Source organism: Sorex fumeus, unplaced genomic scaffold (genome assembly GCF_029834395.1).
Source record: "Sorex fumeus unplaced genomic scaffold, SorFum_2.1 ptg000122l, whole genome shotgun sequence".
NCBI lineage: Eukaryota > Metazoa > Chordata > Mammalia > Eulipotyphla > Soricidae > Sorex > Sorex fumeus.
Window position 1 is genome coordinate 37,797,046 of NW_026606179.1, and position 21,358 is coordinate 37,818,403.

At 41.5% G+C, this 21,358-nt stretch overlaps 1 protein-coding gene across 1 annotated transcript in view; it reads left to right on the plus strand.

The window, feature by feature from the left end:
- The window catches only part of LPCAT2 (lysophosphatidylcholine acyltransferase 2), an 85,574-nt gene that overhangs the window by 17,588 nt on the left and 46,628 nt on the right, over positions 1 to 21,358 (plus strand). The window contains exons 5-9 of the mRNA XM_056136593.1: positions 1,596 to 1,656; positions 2,568 to 2,626; positions 4,026 to 4,060; positions 7,015 to 7,069; positions 20,955 to 21,037. Of these exons, the coding sequence (XP_055992568.1) occupies positions 1,596 to 1,656; positions 2,568 to 2,626; positions 4,026 to 4,060; positions 7,015 to 7,069; positions 20,955 to 21,037 (293 nt within the window). The remainder of the gene's footprint in view (positions 1 to 1,595; positions 1,657 to 2,567; positions 2,627 to 4,025; positions 4,061 to 7,014; positions 7,070 to 20,954; positions 21,038 to 21,358) is intronic.

The window sequence follows — 21,358 nt, forward strand, 5'->3', positions numbered from 1 at the left end:
CTCATTTTGTTCATCTCAGTAGCTTTTTCTCCAGAGGTAGAAGGGTATCTTTTGGAATTCTTGCCTGGAATTTTCAGGCATTGACGAGTCAACCACTTGGGGGGGATATTGTAGAAAGAATTCCTCATTAGAGATAGGAGATGACTTTTCATGCCCCTGCCAGCCCCAAGAGGTTATGATTTATTCTGTGTTGGTTCATGGGGAATAGTGTAGCTGTAGGATTTCTGCTCGTATTCAATATGCCAAACACAGTAACAATTGTCACAGTAGAGACATTACTGAGCCTGCTCAAGCAAATCGATGAACAACGGGAGCACAGTGACAGTGACAGTGACAGTGAATTAGACTCAATAGTGAATTCTTTTGTCATAAGAAGCCCATTGTTTTTTGTTTTTTGTTGGAGGGTAGAATTTTACCTGTTCATAATTTTTACTTTAGAAGTAAAGGGTAATTGTTTCTGACCAGCCTGGTAATATTTTCATTTTCTTATAAAATGCACATCATTGGCTATTTTTTGCTTTATTATTATTTTTATTATTATTTTGGATTACACCCAGCAATGCTCAGGGGTTACTCCTGGCTCTGCATTCAGGAATTGCTCCTGGCAGTGCTGAGGACCATATGGGATGCCAGGGATAGAACCCGGGTCAGCCTCATGTAAGGCAAACACCCTGCTGTACTATCGCTCCAGCCCCACATCACTGGCTATTTTGAAGGTAGAAATTGTCAATTTTAATTTTAGGTATTTAGCAATGTATACATTGCTAAATTATAGAAACTTCAAATAAAAAATCAAGCTGCTAATTTTTATTTGGTTAATGGGGAAAATACATGTAGTGCATATTTTTTAATGTGGAATGCATAAAGAAGTATGCCAAAACTAAAAATATAGTAAGTGGTACTTCAGATATAACTAGTTCAAGTACATATGATGCATATTATAAGTATTTCTTCTATTTCCTCAGTATGTTTCTATTGTATGTCATAGAAATGAAAACCATTGATAGAAAAACAGAAACAAACAAGAAAGGATCTCTATATAGAAGTAGAAAAAATACTTCAATATTATCTAATATGCGCTTAGAGCATGATTTCAGATCTATCTTTTATGTTTATTTTTATCCTTATAATAATTATTAAGAAACATTTGTAAAGTATATTCTCTAGTCAAAGCTTTAATCCATTATCTATTTTAGTGATCAGACTACACTTTTAGAGTAAAATTAGGTAATCTATTTCTAGCTTTCGTTAGAATCAATTATCGGCTTTTTATTTTATTTTTATTTTTTAATAATTGGGAATACTGTGTCTGGCATATCGAATACTCTCGGTAGCTTGCCGGGCTCTCCGAGAGGGGCAGAGGAATCGAACTCGGGTTGGCCATGTTGGCCACTTGTAGGCGATATGCCAGACACAGTAACAACAAAGTCTCCAATGGAGACGTTACTGGGCCCGCTCGAGCAAATCGATGATCAACGGGAGGGCCTTTACCTTACCTTTAATAATTGGGAACTAAATGAGAAGTCATAAGAAAGTGAGTAAAGAGGTCATCTATTAGTTAGACTGAAATTTTAATCTATTTCTTTTCTCCCAAGATACTAGTTTTCCCAGAAGGTACTTGTACTAATCGTTCCTGTTTGATTACTTTTAAACCAGGTAAGACAAATTAAATTATGCATTGTTGCAAAGTCGTATGGAAGTGCTCTCAAATTTTTTGACATTAATACGCAAAATACCTCTTAGGTTTGTACTGAGCGTTACTTTCTTTTCCAATAAAATGTGTTTAAGGTTGTGAATCCATAGATTCACTCCTTTCCTTCCGAGTCATACCCTTTCTTCCTTGGAGTAAAGTATTTTATGTGTAGAGGTTTAAGTGTGTGTATGTATGAGCATGTGATAGTATTGTGAGCATATGTGAGAGAGGGTGTGCATGTGTGTATTTGTGTGTGTGTGTGTGTGTGTGTGTGTGTGTGTGTTGGAACCCAGAGCACAGAGATCCTGGGCTCATCAAGTAGAAAACCTGTGTCAATGACCATGATTCTATTTTTGAAGACTCTATCTTTGACGTCATGGTCACTCTCTAAAAAAATATGAGGTTGTACATTATATACTGATTGCTAAAACTTTAAAATATTTGATCTTGCCTGCTATACTGTTCAGAGCCAAACTCAGAACTCACTTCTTGCAAGTGTGCTTGTTCTTGCTTCATACATTTGGTTTCAGTAGATATTTCTTTCATATTGATCTTAATGTTTTTCAAAATCCTGTTGAATTAGGTATTTGGAAAATGAAAACAAATGAAAAAATGAGTATATTATTTAAGTGAAAGCTACCACATCACTCTGCTTACTTAATTTTGAATTTTAAAATGATATCAATTTTAAATGATATCAACTGCTTAAGATTTACTAACTTTTAGCAAAAAGGTTTTTTTGGTCTTTTTTTGCAAATAGCTTCTTTCATGTGTATTCTAAGGCATTTAATATGACTATACCATTTATTACTAATTATTTTATTATAAGAATTGTGTTTACCTGAAGTCATACATGATTTTGATGTGGTTTCAGGAGCCTTCATTCCAGGAGTTCCGGTACAGCCCATCCTTCTCAGATACCCAAATAAGCTGGTAAGCATGGTATTTCTTTTATTAGAAGAAGAATCTCAACTATTTCAAGTAGCATACATTCTCTCAGATCCCTTTTTATAATAAAATCAATGTTAGGAATACATATATGGTGGGAGTTGATGATTAAACTTGCAATATTTAGTTTTTAAAAGCTTGCAAGGCAGGCACAGATTTGACAGTTCTGTTATTTATTTCATGTTGCTTTTGCTATTATGAAGCTTCTGTAAGTTATTTTTCAGTTTCCTCTCCATCGTCATTAGAATGGTATATGATTCTAGATGCCATCTCCTAAACTGGCTAAGTTTCTGATTTGCATTAAGCCTAGAAGGAAAGTTTTTCAAAATCAGTGGTCATCTTTGGTGGAAAGGAATTGAAGTAGCAAGATGACACGATGACAAATTGGGGATAGCAGCGATGCTAAATGACATGCTCAGTTATTATTAATTGTGAGACTTTTGATAATTAACTTAAAAAGATATTTGAAAAGACTTTTATCCTATAGAATGGTCACCTTTGCCCAGGAAATTGTCTCTTCTGTTCCACAAAATTCATTGTGGTCTTCTGCATACTTATTGAGACACTGTTTTTCCTGAAATAAGGTTTTTGGAGAGATATTTTGGTCCTAAATGGAACATCTTTTACCAGAAAATTCACATTAAAAGGCAAGATATAATTATTAATTGTTATGTACAATTAAGAGTTATGATCTAGTCTACTTTCTTTTCAGTAGATGGTTTCTCATCTTTGGACATCTTGCATTAAGAAAAAAATCTAACTTTTATCTTTTTCACTACATAATTTGAGAGCTAATGTTCATTGGGTTTTGTAGGGACATTACTCTGTTACATTTATATTAAGAGTAAAAAACTGTATTATAGCTCTTTAAAAATTTGGAACAAGAGGGTGCAGAGAGATAGTGCAGGGGTTAAGGTGCTTATCTTGCATGCAGCCAACTTGGTTTGATCTCTGGTTTGATTTACTTGTTTTTCTGAGTGTCACCAGAAGTAACCCCTAAGTGCAGAGTTAAGAGTAGCCCCCAAGTACTGTTGAGTATGACTCCAAGCCAAAAATAAATATACTAATAAAAAGGTCAGAATGCAGAGTGCTGTCTGCTCAGTGGGAGGGCCCTTGTTTCTTTGAAGCTTTGGGTCCATCTGCAGATCCCACCAGAACAAAATTAAGAATTACTGGTTCTGTACAAAAGATAGATTATTGCAAAGCAAGCAGACCTCTTTGGCTGGGGAGCTTCAAGAGCTCATGGATAGGTTATTTTAACCTGCTTATTTTAACATGTTACCTCTTATTCACAAAAAAGTAAGTTAATATCAATATTTTAATAAAATTGTTGTTTCAGTTGGTGTTTTTCCTCGGATTAACAGTTACAATGCTTTTGTTGTAGGACACAGTGACTTGGACATGGCAAGGATATACGTTGTAAGTCTAGTTATATAAGTTTTATTTTTGGAAAGCAAAGGAGAACTTATTACTTCTTTTAATTTTTTTAAAGCCTCACTTTGTGAAAGTAAACATTTCAAATTATGTATTTCAAACTTGTGACTGCCAAAACTGTAGAAAGCATAATTTTGAATTATGCTTATCCCAGGTGTAGAATTCTAGTTGTCAATCTGGTAATAGACTATCGACACATACTATCTGGTCTTGGGTATTTCTATCCCAATTCTTGATTTCATAGTCCAGAGCACATGTGTCTACCAATTTTTAAGAAACATTTCCGATAACTTAGTTTGCATCATACTTCACTTTTCCTTCAGTCTCAGCGCCCATGTCTGAGTTGCTGGCTTACCACATTGGTGTTTGCAGTCAAGAATGGTAGAATCCTGGGGCCTGATATAGCTGTGATGTGTCTGATTTAATCTGAGAAAATAGCCCAGCTTTCAGTTCTGTTTTTGGATTTAAAAAGAATAGGGATCAGCAATTTCTATAAATATTTAGGAGAGGATGGAGAAATTTAATTTCATTATCAAGCAAGTGGATGTAAAATGGGCCTTTATAAAGGACAGAACATGTAGAGTCTTACTTTGTCTTACTAAGGTGATGTATTATTTTGTTCCTTTTCTGAGCCTGAGCCTATTTGTAGTTTGATGAGAGTCATGAAGTCACCTGGACTTCAGAACTTTTCTCAGGGACGTACCCAGTAGTGAGTGAGTGAATGTGGTGTGTGTGTGTGTGTGTGTGTGTGTGTGTGTGTGTGTGTGTTGAACACAACACGTGAAGCCCAGGATTGAACCCAAGGCATCACACATTGCAAGGCAACTGCTCTATTACTAAGCCACTTCCCTATCCCCAAAAGTGTCTTGATAATATTACATACAAAGCTCAAATGACCTTGCTCACGAATAAGTGACATAGCACAGCGGTAGGACGTTCGCCTTACAAGCGGCCAACACGGCCGACCCGAGTTCAATTCCTCCGCCCCTCTCGGAGAGCCCGGCAAGCTACCGAGAGTATCTCGCCCGCACGGCAGAGCCTGGCAAGCTCCCTGTGACGTATTCGATATGCCAAACACAGTAACAACAAAGTCTCCAATGGAGACGTTACTGGGTCCGCTCGAGCAAATCGACGATCAACGGGAGGGCCTTATGGAAATATTTAAACAAAATCATTTGCCTTTAGATACCTTTAAGGGTTTAAACACCTTCTAAAAGTCAGTTATAAAAAAAAACTACTGCATGCTTGTTTTCTCCAGTGTGTATGGGTTTTGGTGTGTGCGCGTGCACGCGTGTGTGTGTGTGCATGTGTGTGCACATGTGCGCGTGTGTATGCAAATTGTTTTGAAATAATCAGTGTTAATCAGAATAAGGAACTGATGGGGGTCAGCTACATGTGGTCATAAGCATTAACACCTAACAGATGTATTCTTTCCCTGCTATGTTTCGGGTCTGGGTTAGTTGAAGGCAAGTAAAGGACACCAGAAATAAAGAATGAAAATAATACAAGATACCTTGTCAGGCTGTGATCTTTAACTCTCTGGGAAATTAGTTTATTCATTTGGCTAAAACACATATTTCATATCAAGACTGATCTTGGATTCCTGGTTTTCAGCTTTCATATAAAGGAAAATTAATTTCTTAGGCTATGTTAAAAAGTGCTTTTTTTTTTTTACTAACTTATTTCTCTTTAAAAAAAGCACTTTTTAACATGGCCTAAGAAATTATGCAGGTTGTGTATTTATATTTCCTGAGCTATGTAATTCTTGGGGCTTTTGCAGATTAAGTTCCTTTTGGACATAGTTACTTCGGATTTACTTTTTTTGGTTTTGTAGTCATTTGGGTAGACAGGAAGATCAAATGGGAGGCTTTTCTGGAAGAAGGAACATGACTAGAAAAATAAAGTGACTTAGTTAATCCAACTTCTAATTTGGGATATGTGTAAAAAAAGCAAGGAAAAAACGGAGAGAATTCAAAAAAGAAAGCAAGCACAGTCAATTTTTCTAAAAAAAAAATTAGGACTTATAAACACCAAACCTTCAAAAGGCACAACTTTTCTTTTGTTGAAATGCCACATTACAGTAATGACTGTTAACTCCCCCTCTCACATTTATCCTCAGATAGACTTTGTATTATTTTCAGCACTATGTCAGTTACTTCTAAAACAGTTTTCTCTATCTCTCCTCCCCCAAGTGCTACCTTAGGTTCAGATTCTAAGAAAGACATTTTATACCAAACATAGGTGACATAAGGGAGATGCAACCTACATGGCATAAAAAGGGGGAAGAACTGTTCTAAAAAGTGTTTGGTTATTTGAATATGTGAACAGTTCAATCGAATGAGACCATATCTTATCACATAAATATTTTTCACCAGTCACAGTTTTCTGCGCAGAATATTCAAATAATGAATCCCAAAGCTTTGATTTAAGTCAATACAAAATTAAGGTAAATCATGTGAATTGGCTTTGTTTGCTTGGGATTGATAGTAAAAGGTTCCATTTCAGATGGAAGAGTTGAGAACAGAGACATGGATGAACAATTTTTAGTTTGTTATTTGAAATCAGTAAAATCTATTTACTCAGTTCCTATGTACCAGAAAGTTGCTAGTAGGAGCATCTCTTTCAAAAGTTTTCTTTGAGGAGACTGAACAATAGAATCATTTTGAAATTTGAAACTTTTCAGAAACATTGTCCCATAAATAGAACATGTACTTCTTTGTAAGCAGGAGCACTATGAGGTATATATTTAATATTGCATTTGGTGAGTAGACTTTTGCCTAAGCCCAGAAATGTTACGACTGTGTTTACAATGCAGAATAGTCAGAAGTGAGCTAGCGGGTATTGTGTGTGAAGAAGGGAATGAAGAGGGGGCTAATGAATTGGGGAGGGGGGAGCATTTGTATACTCTCTAAGTACCACCTTCTTTCTTCTCTCCTCAGCCTTCAACTTTGCATCCTTACTTTCTGTCAGCCTTTCACCAGGGTGGAAGTTGAGGTAAGTCATTCAACATTGTGGCCTTGGAGATTTGACCTTGCCTTTTGTTTTGAATTTCTGTTCTAGAGAGACATGATGAACAAAAATAAGAAGAAGTAAGCCCCCTTTACATAAGCCCTGGTGGCCTTTATAGGCAACTGTGTATTTCAACACAGACTCTTAAATCTAGGCCTCAGATCAGTGTTAGGAAGCCTCTCTCCTTTCTGGGAACTTTCAGCGCATCACTTCCTGACCAGCCAGATTTGTGCCATCCTCTCTTCGTCTTCCTTTCCATGCTGATCTCTGCCAAGGGGTGTGAGATCCTTCTGTCCTCACGAAAGTTGTTGTAGCCATAATGACCACCCTCAGTTCCCTGGAGAAGACACTATGTGAGAACTGAGGGCTGCTCCTCAGGGTGGTGGGAGAAGGCCTAGAGGTCAGAATCCACCTTCCGCATCATGTAGACAGTGCGGGAGGCAGCTCAGAGATTCCTCCAAGAACTGCCTTTCTGTGTGAGTTAGAGTGACTGGCAGGCAAGAGCTAGAAAAAAATAATGGTAGTCCTAGTGGGATGGAATCAGATTATCCTGAAAATTCTGGATAAGCTGTTCAACGGCCATGATCCAAGAGACTCAGGAACAAATCTCGGAACCCAGCAGGTTTTGGCAGAAATCCCTCCAGATTTAATTGTTAAAATTTCGGAATTTCAAAATCGTGCAGCCACTACTGCAGCCACGCAACATCATATGTTATTCATAACCAGCAATAGAAAACAAATTGTCTACTGTTGCCTTTTCAGAAGATCTGAGTGTTGGGGTAGAATTCCAAATAATAATGGTGGGTCTGGTGTCAAAATATTGAATGTAATCAAAGTAGGGAGAGAGGGTAATGTGGAAATCATCTGTCCCACAGGTAGGGGGAGAGTGTGGGATGGGAGTACACTGGGGTTTTGGGGGGTAGAGAATGGGCACTGGTGAAGGTATGGTTGTTTCATTGTATGACCGAGACTTAAACCTGAAAGCTTTGTGACTGATCTCACAGTGATTCAATAAATAAAATTATAAAAAATGAAAAGAAAAAAAGGCAAGGTAGAGTTCATGCCCAATTCAATCAGCTAATCAGTGGCTGAATAAATAGCAGTACTCCTACATTAAAAAAAAATTCTGACCAAATTGTTAAGAATTGGTTAAACTGAAGCTTAGTTCCAGTCTAACTGGACTTAGTGATAGCCTCTGGTTACCTCTGAAGAGATTCAGCATGGTAGGGGCCAAGAGATCAAATACAGTGGGCAAGGCACTTTGGGTTCAGCCAATTTCCGTTCAAGCCCTGGCACCTCACATGGTCCTCCAAGCCTCTCCAGAAGTGATCTTCAAATGATCCAGGAGTAATCCCCGAGCACTGCCAGGTATGACCCCAAACAAACAACTCCCTCCCCCCACAAAAAGAAAAAAATGGTGGATCCCAAAGTACTGGAGTCTGTGAGGATTGTAGGGTGGAAGTCTAGAGTTAATCTTGGTAATTGGAGTTGGACAGCGAGGGCCCATGGTCGAAATGCAGGACCGTAGGGGGAAGTCCCAAGCAGATACCCCTTTCCTCTGTTAGATCCCTGAGTCCTTTAGGTGTTAGTTACACTAAACTATTCTATTTCAAATTCAGTTTGGCTTTAGTGAAGGGTTGTTTTGAGACTTGCATATTGTCTGCCTGCCTTCGAAGTTCTGGTGTTTGCTCATGTGTCACCTTCCCCCACCAGCCTAGCCCCTCTCTCGAAACGAACACCTCGTTCTTGGTCTGTACTTCGATGAGTAGAGAAACGATTACTCTGTTCTCGGTCAGTTTAGGAAGTGGTAAGGTGGGAGGAAGTGAATCAAGTTTGGTTTCTCCTTGCAAAACATCTCCACATCTCCATTTTACTGAAGTATTTTGACAATAGAACCTTTTTTTTTTTTTTTTGGTCTGGGAATTTCCTGAAAATGTGTTGAAAAGACAGTATTTCAGGAAACTATATCAAATTATTTCCAGGTACTTTGAGCATGGCACCTCCTTCCTTAATAGCTGCTCAGATAGTCTAACTTTGTTTTCTTTCTTTAAAAAGAGAGTAGCACACTTCAAATGGCCAATTTATGTCTTCTCTGCATATTTGCAAATCCAGTATAAACCCCTCTTCTCCTTTCCTCCAGATTTCCCCTCTTCAGCAACAGATGTGGAAAAGCATCTAGAACTATGTTTGTTTTTAAATCTAGCACATGCCAGTGATAAGACTACCATATAGCAGAGCACCAAAGATTTTTCTTATTTAATTTCTCCCCCTCTGACAACTATTACCACATTTCCTTTCTGTGTCACAGCTTTCTTTACTTTTTCATTTTGAAAAAAAAATTACAATATTTTTATTCTCCAGCTGGTTCTTAGAGCTGTTTGGATGGTTTTCTGGCACCGAGAAGAATGACTCCTTTGTTCTGGAACTCCACAAATGGCTCCCAACTAGTGTGAAACAGCTGCCAGTTCCAAATAGCTGACTCGGTCGAGCATTGATGTGCTGGGGCTGTGGGGAGCAGCAAGAGAATCAGAATTTGTGGACTTCAAATTCGCCTTTAGGTTTTGATTATATTTTAGGTGCTTGAAGCTACTTTTCATAGCTTTCTGTTTTCATCTGTTCATTTTAGCAATATCAGAAATCAAACTCAGGCTTCACACAAGCAAGGCAAGTATCCTCCATAAGCTTTATCCTCTGTCTTCAAAGCTACTTTTTTTTCCCTTTTTGGGTCACACCGGCACTGCACAGGGGTTATTTCTGGCTCATGTACTCAGCAATTATTCTTGGCGGTGTTCGGGGGACCATATGGGATGCTGGGAATCAAACCCAGGTCAAACCCAGGTCAGCCGCGTGCAAGGCAAACACCCTACCTGCTGTGCTATTGCTCTAGCCCCACCAAAACTCTTTTAACCCATGAGCCTTTGATGGGCGGGGCATGGGGGAGGAGGTTGTTGTTGATTTGTTTTGTTTTGGGGTCACACCTGGCATTCTAGGGTTATTCCTGGCTGTGCCCTCAGGAATCACTCCTAGCTGAGAGGACTATATGGGATGCCAGGAATTGAATCCAGGTCAGCTGTATGCGAGGCAAGTACCTGCTGTACCATCAGTCTAGCCCCACCTATGAGTGGGGCTTAACATTTTCCTTTTTGAATTTTAATTCCATATTGTTTGGAGGTAACCTGCAAACCGCTGGGCCCAAATCCCTGGGATCTGAAGTTCCATTCCCACCTGAGGGCCCAAGTTCTCAGCAGGCCTGAGGGGAGGCCCATGCTGGGCAGGCAGCTCAGAAGAACCAGTGGCATGCCGAGTGGACCCACTCATCATTGTCCTGCATCTTCAAAAGCATCCTCTTCTCTTTTCTGTTTTCCTTTAAAAATTGATGGAACCCTTAATTATTATTTGTAACATATGATTGTGGGCTGGAGCAATAGCACAGAAGGTAGGGCATTTGCCTTTCATGCAGCCAACATGGCCGACCCGAGTTCGATTCCTCCGCTCTCTCAGAGTGCCCGGCAAGCTACCGAGAGTATCTTGCCTGCACAGCAAAGCCTGTGCATACCCATGATGTATTCGATATGCCAAACACAGTAACAAGTCTCATAATGTTACTGGGCCCGCTCGAGCAAATTGATGAACAACGGGAGGATGGTTACAGTGACAACATATGATTGTAGAACATACTTCTGGATATTAATTAGGTGAACCTGATTCAGAGCATGTTATTCAAGAATGTGTAGTTTTGAATCTGAAATGGGCCTTTCCAACATCCTTCATAACACAAATTTTGAGTTTTAAGGTCTTAAAAATGAACTTGGAAGGCTGGAGAGAGAGGGTCTTGCCTTTAACATAGCCAACCTCAGTTTCAATCCCAGGAACTGCATATGGTCCCCCAAGCCTTGCCAGGAGTGATCCCTGGGCACAGAGCCAAGACTAAGCCCTGAGAACTGCTGGGTATTTGGACTCTGCTCATGTGAGGTCATCTTAGGCTGCTCATAGCTAGACCGTTTGTGTTTACTGGTCTCCCTCATTCATGATGAGCATCTGTCTCATTGATTATTAAAATCAATGTATCTACAATCTAAAGAAAGTCATATTTAGAAGTATTCTCCCATACCTCTTCCTCCTCCTTTCTTTCCTGTTTCCCCACCACTGAGACTTGTTTTTGAAAAGCGACTCGTTTATTGATTTTTGGATCTTTAAAAATGTTGTGAGTCAGTTCCAAGCCCCAGACCTTCTGTGACTGATCTTCAGTATCCTTGTGGAGTGATGCCTCTACTGAAAGGTAGACTTGGCATCATAAAGTGGCCTAATGAGTGTACTTCCAGCACCTCTTAGTGCTCACTTGTATCAACCAGTCACTGTACAAGCATGCCCTTGTAAGCACAGGGCTTAGGGCCATAGAGAATAAAATAGCTTGGAGGAAACATCCCCAAGCATGACATAAACCAAGATATTGCTAGTTTACCTCATGAGAGAGAAAGTGAGCCATGCCAGATTTTGCTATGTGCAGCCCCTGGGGACTGGGTTATAGCTGGAGGATTTCTTACTCTTGCTCACCCTTACCTTATGGCATCCTTCTTCATAGAATCCACCTCAGTTTGAATGCAAAGCTCATTGACTTCAAATGATTATCTTATAGCATAGATGGCATGAAAATGATTTGCTTAAGGGGAGAAGGCAGATGGAATAGAGAAGGGATCACTAAGAAAATGATGGCTGGAGGAATTGGTCGGGATGGGAGATGTGTGCATAAAGTAGATAAAGGACCAAACATGATAACCTCTCAGGGTCTGTATTATAAACCATAATGCCCAAAAGTAGAGAGAGACTATGGGAAATCATGTCTGCTGTGGAGGCAGGGGGAGGGTGGGGAAGGGCAGGGTATACCAGGGATATTGGTGGTGGGGAATGTGCTCTGGTGGAGGGAGGGGTGTTTGATCATTGTGTGATTGTAACCCAAACATGAAAGCTCGTAACTATCTCATGGTGATTCAATAAAATTTTTAAAAAAAGAAAAGAAAAAGAAAGTGATTTGCTTATAGTAAAGTAAAGTAAAGTAAAGGCCCTCCCGTTGATCATCGATTTGCTCAAGCGGGCCCAGTAACGTCTCCATTGGAGACTTTGTTGTTACTGTGTTTGGCATATCAAATACATCATGGGTGGCTTGCCAGGCTCTGCCGTGCGGGCGAGATACTCTTGGTAGCTTGCCGGGCTCTCCGAGAGGGGCGGAGGAATCGAACTCGGGTCGGCCATGTTGGCTGCGTGCAAGGCAAACACCCTACCACTGTGCTATTGCTCCAGCCCTTTGCTTATAAAGACACACTTTTTTCCTTTGGAAAACTTGGAAATGCTCATAGTGAGCTAATAGTGACTGGCATTAATTAGGTCAGCAAATTATTTTTTGGTGGTAAGTTCTTTAATTATAAATAACTTTTTCATTAAAAATTAAAATTTATGTTTATGAAAAGATTATAATTAATAATCAGTATGATGCTCAATACCTATAAATTTATATCACTCTAAAAATCTCCAGCTTATTGATAACCAAGCTCATTGAGGTTTCTCGTGAGTTCAAGATGCCGCTCTGTCTAACGTTCATTGATTTAAAGAAGGCCTTCGATTATATTGAGACTGAAGTGGTCATCGAAGCCCTAGCCAATCAGGGCATTCATACTCAATATATCAGGATCTTCTGTGAGCTGTATTACAGATTCACTACCAGGATCTCACCATTCTACAAAGAAGTGATCATCCATGTCAAGAGAGGGGTTCGGCAGGGTGATACCATTTCACCGAAACTCTTCAGTGCCACTTTTGAGAACGTCATGCGACAACTGGAATGGGAAGGAATGGGAGTGAAGATAGATAGCCGACAACTACACCACCTCCACTTTGTTGATGACATTGTTCTAATAACACCAAATATTAGCCAAGTGGCACAAATACTGGCCGACTTTGACCGTGAGTGTGGAAAGATCGGACTTCAGCTGAATCTCACAAAGACAATGTTTATGAGAAACAATCTTGTTCCTGACATTCCATTCGCTCTCAATGGAACGACCATCTCCGAATGTAACAGTTATGTGTACCTCGATCGAGAAGTCAACATGAAAAATGACCTGGTATCTGAGTTGCGCAGGAGGAAGAGAGCAGCTTGGAACGCCTTCAAGAGCGTTGAAGAAATAGCTAAGAGGATGAAGAACCTCTGGCTCTGGGCACATCTCTTTGATTCCACTGTTCTTCCTGCATTAACATATGCCTAGAGACCTGGCCCTACGAAAACAGGATGAGAACTCTATTCAGGTCTCCCAAAGAGGAATCAAAAGAGCTATGCTTGGAGTATCACATTTCAGTCAAATGAGAGAAAGAATCCGGACTTCCAACCTCCATCAATGGTCACGAATCAGGGACACTGTCTCATTTGCCAAGGCATTGAAAATCAGATGGGCTGTAGACGTAATGAGATTTGGAATCGACCGCTGGACTAGAGCCATTACCGACTGGATTCCATGGTATGTCAAAAGACCGTGTGGCCACGCACCTACAGGATGGTCAGACTTCTTCGTCAAGACCCTGAATGATCAAGTTGAGGCTCTTCGTGTTCCTAGAACGAACAGACGCCATTGGGCTACACTAGCACATGACAGGGACTAATGGAGATGTTACTGATGACGGCTCGAGCAAATCGATGATTAACAGGAAGTCAAGTGATCAAGTGAAAAATCTCCAGAGAGCTAATAACTTATGGAAGACCTAAATCTATACATATACTTTATTTAAATACCCAAACAGTCTAAAACCTTAGAGTTTTAAATCTAAACATGAGCATTTTAAGGATCAGTAAGAGAATATAGGGATTAAAGCACATGACTTGCATGCAGCTAACCCTGGTTTGACCGCTTACATCAGATGGTTCCCTGAGCATTGCTGGGTATAGCCATGGAGGCCCTGAGCACTGCCAGGTGTGGTGATGTAGACCCCCGGGTAGCACAGGGTTGACCTAGGTAATCCGTAGCACTCCAGGACCTGAGCAACACCATGTACTCAGACCTAGCACTGAACTACCAGCCCAGTTGTCTGGGAATCCCTAAGTGGGACCCCTGGGCACTTTTAAGCACTACCTGGGAGGCCCCAAAATAAATAAATTAGAGAATAGGCCAGACCTGTTAGAAATCCTTCATCACATACAAACCACATACATACAAACATATACACATCGCATGCATACTTGACCTAACAAAACATATGTCTTCTTAAATTCTGGTAGTACTAAGTAGTTGAAGAGGAATAGAGTAGTATCAGAATGATATCAGCTGGGGTTTTCTTTCCGGTTCTGCTCCTTTTTATCTGTATGTGGTTAAGAAGGTTCCTTAAACTTCTCTATAAGGTTATGAGAATTTAATGATTCCTTGGTGCTGGCTTGTGGTTTGTGTTGACTAAGCATTGACTTTCATTTCCCTGATCATAAGACTTTTCTGTTCTCTGGGGAAGGAAGAAGCAACTGTGCTTGTATCTACCTTTCTTCTTTTTTGAGGACTAAAAAGAAGAATCACAGGAAGACTTAGAGCTACACCATTGCTAAGACTAGCCTGTTGATATTATTTTCTGTTCCTTGAAAAAAGAAGAGATTGCACATTGCATCATCATTCATTAGTCTTCCTCCTTGTAATATATTTATTTCATGGAAAGGAATGTACTTGATAAGGTCTAGAAGACTGATGTCTTCTGGTTGTGCTAATAGCAAGTCTTTCTGAGAAAGACTATCTCTGCCTCAGGGATCATAGGGCTGAGGACAGGTGACTCTCTGGAGTCTGACTTTATGAGGCCTAAGCGGAGACCACAGATGCGGGGACAAAAAGCACAGACAGGAGCTATTGGTGTGGAAAACAGGGCAGTTAGTGTCCACTTCACTTGGGCAGGATGGTGTAGGCCAGCTTGCTAAAGGGGTGATGATACTGGATAGGGATGGATGGGTAAGGAATGGAGATGTACACCCAGTCTTCTATGCAGTGGGGAAAAGTGCTGAAAAATCCACGTGGGCTGAGTATGGGGGTATGCGGGGTCAACTGCCTTGGACCCCCGAGGCTCAATACATGGTCCCTAAAATAAGCCAGTATAGCAAGCAGCTTAGCAGGAGAAAGGTAAACCAGTTAGTCCATTTTTAAAATTATGTGCAACAGATCAGCAAAGGAAAATAGAAGTGAATACCACTCCCTACCCCCGCCCCCAAAGCAAGAGACTTGAGTCCTAATAGGGGAGAGAGAAGGGAATTATACAGTGCTTAGGGAATGGGGGGAGGATTTTTGGGAGGGTGAATAGAACCTCAGAAGAATAGTTGGGGGAGGGCTGGAGCAATAGCACAGCGGGTAGGGCGTTTGCCTTGCACGCGGCCAACCCAGGTTCGATTCCCAGCATCCCATATGGTCCCCTGAGCACCACCAGGGATAATTCCTGAGTGCAGAGCCAGGAGTAACCCCTGTGCATTGCCAGGTGTGACCCAAAAAGCCAAAAAAAAAAAAAAGAAGAAAAAGAATAGTTGGGAGATATAGTTTGTGGTAAAGTACATTTGGGAGTGATATTTACTTCCTGTTTTCCTTAACCTCTTGGAGAGTCTACCCAACCTGTTTGTTGGAACTTCCTAGGAGGGGACGTTTACAGCTGGGTTTCTTTTGAGGGCCCTGCCTTTGAACTCCGACATGAGTGGCAGTTCAGAGAAGGCTTCCTAAATAGCACAGGCCAGGTAGGAAATAGTGAAACACAAGAGTGGCCGAGCTGAAACAGCCAAGCAGCTAGGTCGCAGTGAGTTTCCAAACAGACTCTCCACTGAGATGGTATATTTTGGCACATCTGCCTAGATTGAAGAGAGAGGAAAGATTTTTGGCGAAACCAGACACATAGAGAAATCTTTTAATATTCAGAGGCAGTCCTTAGGACTCAGTATTAAAGAGGACCAGCACTGCCAAGCAGCTTTAAGGACCAGTGGAAATGCAGGGGAGTCTGTGGCAGTGCCACCTGCGAGGTGTTCAGGCTTTTCTCTGAGCTCCAATGGAGCGGGAAGGCAGGATTCGGGAAGGTGACCCCAGGTTTGTGATGGGCACCAGGACTGTGGCAGAAGGGATATTTCTAGGTGGTGGGAGGGCCATTTGTATTGTGTGGCTCTAAACCAGGGGAGACAGGCAGATACTGCAGGAGAGGAAGGGATGAGGGATGGTCAGTCGTGTGGTTCACTGTGAGGTTTTGTGACCAAAGTAGAACCAGGGGAGAAGCCACTGAAGAACTTAGCAGAGGAGATGAGTTATATTGGTTTGAATGGCCGAGGTACAGATGGCACAAGTGGCTCTATCCCTAAGGGAATGCCCTGCCACAGAGGCAGGGTGGGATGGGGGAGATGGGGGGTGGGAGGGATACTGGGATCAGTGGTGGTGGAGAATGGGCATTGCTGGAGGGATGGGTATTGGTCATTGTATAATTGAATCCCAAGCACAAAAATTTGTAAGTCTACAACTGTACCTCATGGTGTTTCACTAATGAAAATTAAATAATAATAATAATAATAATAATAATAATAATAATAATAATGTCACTGTCCTCCCATTGTTCATTGATTTGCTCGAGCGGGCCCAGTAACGTCTCCATTGGAGACTTTGTTGTTACTGTGTTTGGCATATCAAATACATCACCGGTAGCTTGCCAGGCTCTGCCGTGCAGGTGAGATACTCTCAGTAGCTTGCCGGGCTCTCCGAGAGGAGCGGGGGAATCGAACTCGGGCCGGCCATGTTGGCTGCGTGCAAGGCAAACGCCCTACTGCTGTGCTATCACTTCAGCCCAAATAATAATAATAATAATAATAATAATAATAATAATAATAAAACCTACAGCAAGAAAAAACAAAACAAGTGGCTCTGTCCAGGTTTGGGACCATAACTCCCGACGGTTTGATGGGCCATCAGGTGATGAGAGAAGACAAAGGTGGGAAAGGATGTCTTTGAGGTATTTTAAGTGTGTTAGAAGACAGCTAATGGCTATCCCGTTCTGCCCCTTGCTTTTGGCCTATCTTCCATCCCAAACAAAGGGGATGTGTATGCCCTCCGCCATGAATGTCTCTATACAAAATGTGAATGTGTGTGTGTGTCTGAGAGAGAGAGAACAAGATCTTGTCCGGGGAGAGGGAGCTTTTTATTAGAATTTCCGGAGAATTGCTTCTCAAGAGTCATGGGTCAAATCCGGGCTTTTAATTATTTTGCATTCTCATTGGAGTTTTTCTCCTCAAGAATAAAATGCCATGCCAATATGAGAGTTATTAAAAATTCATTTTCGTGGAGACTCTGACCTGAATGAGAAAGAAGCAAATCCACAATTCCCTGTGTTCTGTTTGGTGGAGCAGTGATTTACTTTTCAGGCTTTTCATCATGTGATTTTATGACCTATAAAAAATTTATAATACAATGTATTATAAATGATCGATTACTTTGTTTGTTTGTTTGTTTGTTTGGGGCCACACCTGCCTGGCGATGCTCAGAGGTTACTCCTGGCTCTGCACTCAGGAATCACTCCTGGTAGGCTCAGGGGACTATATAGGTTGCTGGGGTTCGAACCCCAATCAGCTAGCTGCGTGCAAGACAAGCATCCTACCCTCTGTACTAGCTGTCTATCCAAATTAATTATTTTGAAAATGTAGAATTATGAGTGTTGGAGAGATAGTAGAGGGTGTAGGTGCAGGGTTTGCATGCAACTAACCAATTCAATCCCTAGCACCACATGGTCCCTCAAGCATTGCTGGGTACAGCCCTAGAGGTGTTCAGCTCGACCAGGGTAATTGAGTATCATGGGCACCCAAGAAGCAGTGCCTCCTTGGATGCTCACATTGATCAAGAAACCCCAGGAGGGGCCCCTAAACCTCGTAAACACTGCTTGGGAGACACCACCCCCAGATTTTTAAGTGAAGCATTATATATAGTACAATCTTTAAAACTGTATTAATTTTAGCAGATGTATGAACATCGGTTTTATTTTGGTTTTGTTCAGTTTTGTTTTGTGTTTTTGAGTCACACGCAGAGGGCTTATTGGGCTCTGTGCTCAGGCAGATTCCTGGTGGTGTGCAGGCCTTACTCTGGCTCTGCACACAGCAGACCATATATGGCGTCAGGTATTGAACCTGAGTCAGCTTCAAGGAAGGCAAACCCCCTAACCCTTATACTGTCTCTCTGGCCCAAATTTTATTGTGCAGTTCTCTCCCTTACGTTTCACAGTAAGCATGTAAGATTTTCCTAGAAGGAATGGAGGGCCATTTGAGAAACAATTAAAGCTCTGGATAGGTAAGGGATGTGGAGACCTCTGGTGGCTCACTTTATTTTTAGAATCTGAAGGAATAACTGGGTGCAAAGTGAAAAGCTGTAGAATTCCAGTTGGAAAGAAGTACGAAGAATACACAGGGTTTTTTTTTTTAATCTGACAAAAGGGGAAACGGAGGCCCAGAAAGGCTAAATGAACTTGCTAAGAACCACAGGACTGAGTTGAGGCACTGAGTAGGTCAGGTGCAGACAGAAGCAAGCCTGGGAGAGGAGAACAAGCAGCCCAGGGAATGTGGAAAGCACAGGACAGGGTGAGCCTCATTCTCTGCTCCTTCCCACACTTGGCCCCACAGTGTCCACTGTGTCTTGCTTCCTCTCTCCCCGGCTTTTTTCTCTCACTGGCAACCACAGTGCGAAAAAATCAGAGGAAGCCCCTTGCTTGTGCTTTTTTCTCTCCTGACTTACCCGCCCCTTATTCCTGAGGGGGCCTGCTCAGAAGCAGGACCTGACCAGGTCACTCCCTCCCTTCATAGCCCTGTCTTAGAGTCTTCAGGGCCCTTGCCTCCTTGATGTGATGCTTGAAAATAGGCCCCCAGGCGTCCCCAGTGGGCGTCAGGGACCCAGAGCTTTCATTCTCTTACACATCATGGCCCCGCCACTTGTGTGTGATCTTAGATAGATTGTTGCATCTCTTTGAGCCATGGTTTCCCTTTACCAAGTAGAAGTGGAAGAACTTGCTCAGGAACTGCTGGGAGCGTCATCCCTGCAGAGCCCTTACTGTGGATTACCCAACCTACAGTGTCTGGTGGACACTGTGCCTTACTGGGGAGGCTTGGTCATCTTGTACCCTACATTTCTTGCCTCTGCCCAGAGAACTCATCATAGGAGACAGCTTCACCGTCCCCTCTCCAAGGCACAAGTGCAACATCTGGCACAAAGAGGTTCCATGATGAAACTTGTTGAGTGAAAATTAGTCATGATCCCATGAGTGAGTCATTTCATCTTTCTGCACCCCAATTCTTTATGACTAAAATCAGGTGGAAGAGAAATGATGTATAATAAGCACCTAAAATGGTAGATACTTCATAGTTCTAATTCAAGAAATAGTTGCTATTGGTGGCATCCTGTGCATCCTTTAAATGCCAAGATCAAATGTTAGCTCTTTGACTGATACTTCTTTCCATATTTTCTTCTATCCCTTGGCCAAAATAATCATTTCCAATTCTTCCTTTTCTTCTTCTTATTAAGCTAGGTCAGTGAGGACAAAGTTTTAGAATCTGACAGATCTTGGCCTGAATCCTGGTGACTTGTATGATTTTTAAGCAAATTAACTAGGCTTTTAAGCCCTCTCTATAATTGGAAGGGTAATGATACAGAGCTCTCTCTTGTTCTGGTTATTCTATTAAGTTGCAGATCTTTTTTTTACTGCAGGAATAGTGCTCTGTTGATCTCGCTACTATAGTGTAGGTGGTTCAAATATGTGATGACTGAAGCACCCCACCCAGACCGTGGGATGTTAGATAAATAAAATGTATTTAAAGTGCAGTGCATACAGATGAAGCCTCACTGAATATTCACTGGAGAAATGAGTATAGTTATAAATGACAAAACAGGATAGAGTATTAGGAAAAAGCTAGAAAGCCAATACTAAGGATAATACAAAACACAGAGGAAATGCCAATGTTTGATCAGATGATACAAATACAGTGGGTGTAGGAATGTCTAGAGAAGATCAACTCTAACAGATGCTTGGCGACTAAGGACACTTTCACACAAAGGAGTGGGAATGATAAAAAGGAAGTCCTGGGAGTAAGATCTCAGCTGCTCCAGCTCCACAGGTTCCATTTATGGTCACTTCCTCAAATCCACCCACCCCACACGCCCTCTTTCTCAGTCTTTTTAAAAATAAGATGATTTGGGGGCCAGAGTTATAGTATAACAGGTTGGGCTCTTGCCTTGCATGTTGGGCTCTTTCCTTGCAACCTTCAACCCAGGTTCAATCCTCAGCATCTTGTGTGGTCCCCTGAATCCCATCAGGAGTAATTCCAGAGTGCAGAGCTAGGAGTAAGCTCTGAGCATTGCTGAGTGTATTCCCCACCCCCCTTAAAAAGATAAGATTATTTAAAAATTTGTTCCTATTATCCATATCGCTTATTTTGCTTATTCCTAAGGGGCACATTGAACAATATACTCTTCTCCCTTGAACTTCTCCTTCAGCCTCCTAGATCCTGGCACTGACAACCCCAGTCTGCTCAAATGAGTTCCTTGCATGACCTGTGGGATCATATAATGTGCTTAGAGCCCTGGGGTCCAGACCCGCTCTTTAGCGCTGGGGAGAGGGCTGGTTCAGAAAAGCTAGAGGGCGTGCTCATACCTGCCCAGGGAAGCTCAGGGCTGCACTCCAGGATTCTCCCAGGATTCTCGGGCCCACGCCCAGTGTTGCGTTATATGCAGGTTTCATCAGGGAGCCCTGGGCTAGAAAGACACAGGATCTAATAGATTTATCATTTATCAATGAATTTGTTGATCCCTTAATGCGTGAAGTCTAAGGATTGCTCGAGACAGATGTATTTGTCTTTCAGTTTATGCCTGTTCAAGTACCCAACGATGAAGAAAAAAGCGATCCTGTCCTTTTTGCTGGTAAAGTTCGGGCTTTAATGGCTGAGTAAGTATTTATGCAGAATCGTAAGCAGTAAGTAGTTTTAGCATTGTTTGTAATGGCATCTCATGTGGTTGGAGATTTTTAGGGTATGTGGGTGCATTTCTGGCAGTGCTCCCACCAGCCTTCTCCCAGAGTTCACTAACTATACCTTGTGGTATTAGGGTGGGAGTGCATTTCTGGGCATCAAAGTCATGCCCCTCCACCCTTGCCCATGCAAGGCATGCAACTCGAGGCATATTCCTCACCCCCTAATATAATTTTTTAAATGTTTCTTTTTCCTGAGGGCCTCATTCCTCAGCTCATTTTGGTAAGTAAAATAATGTA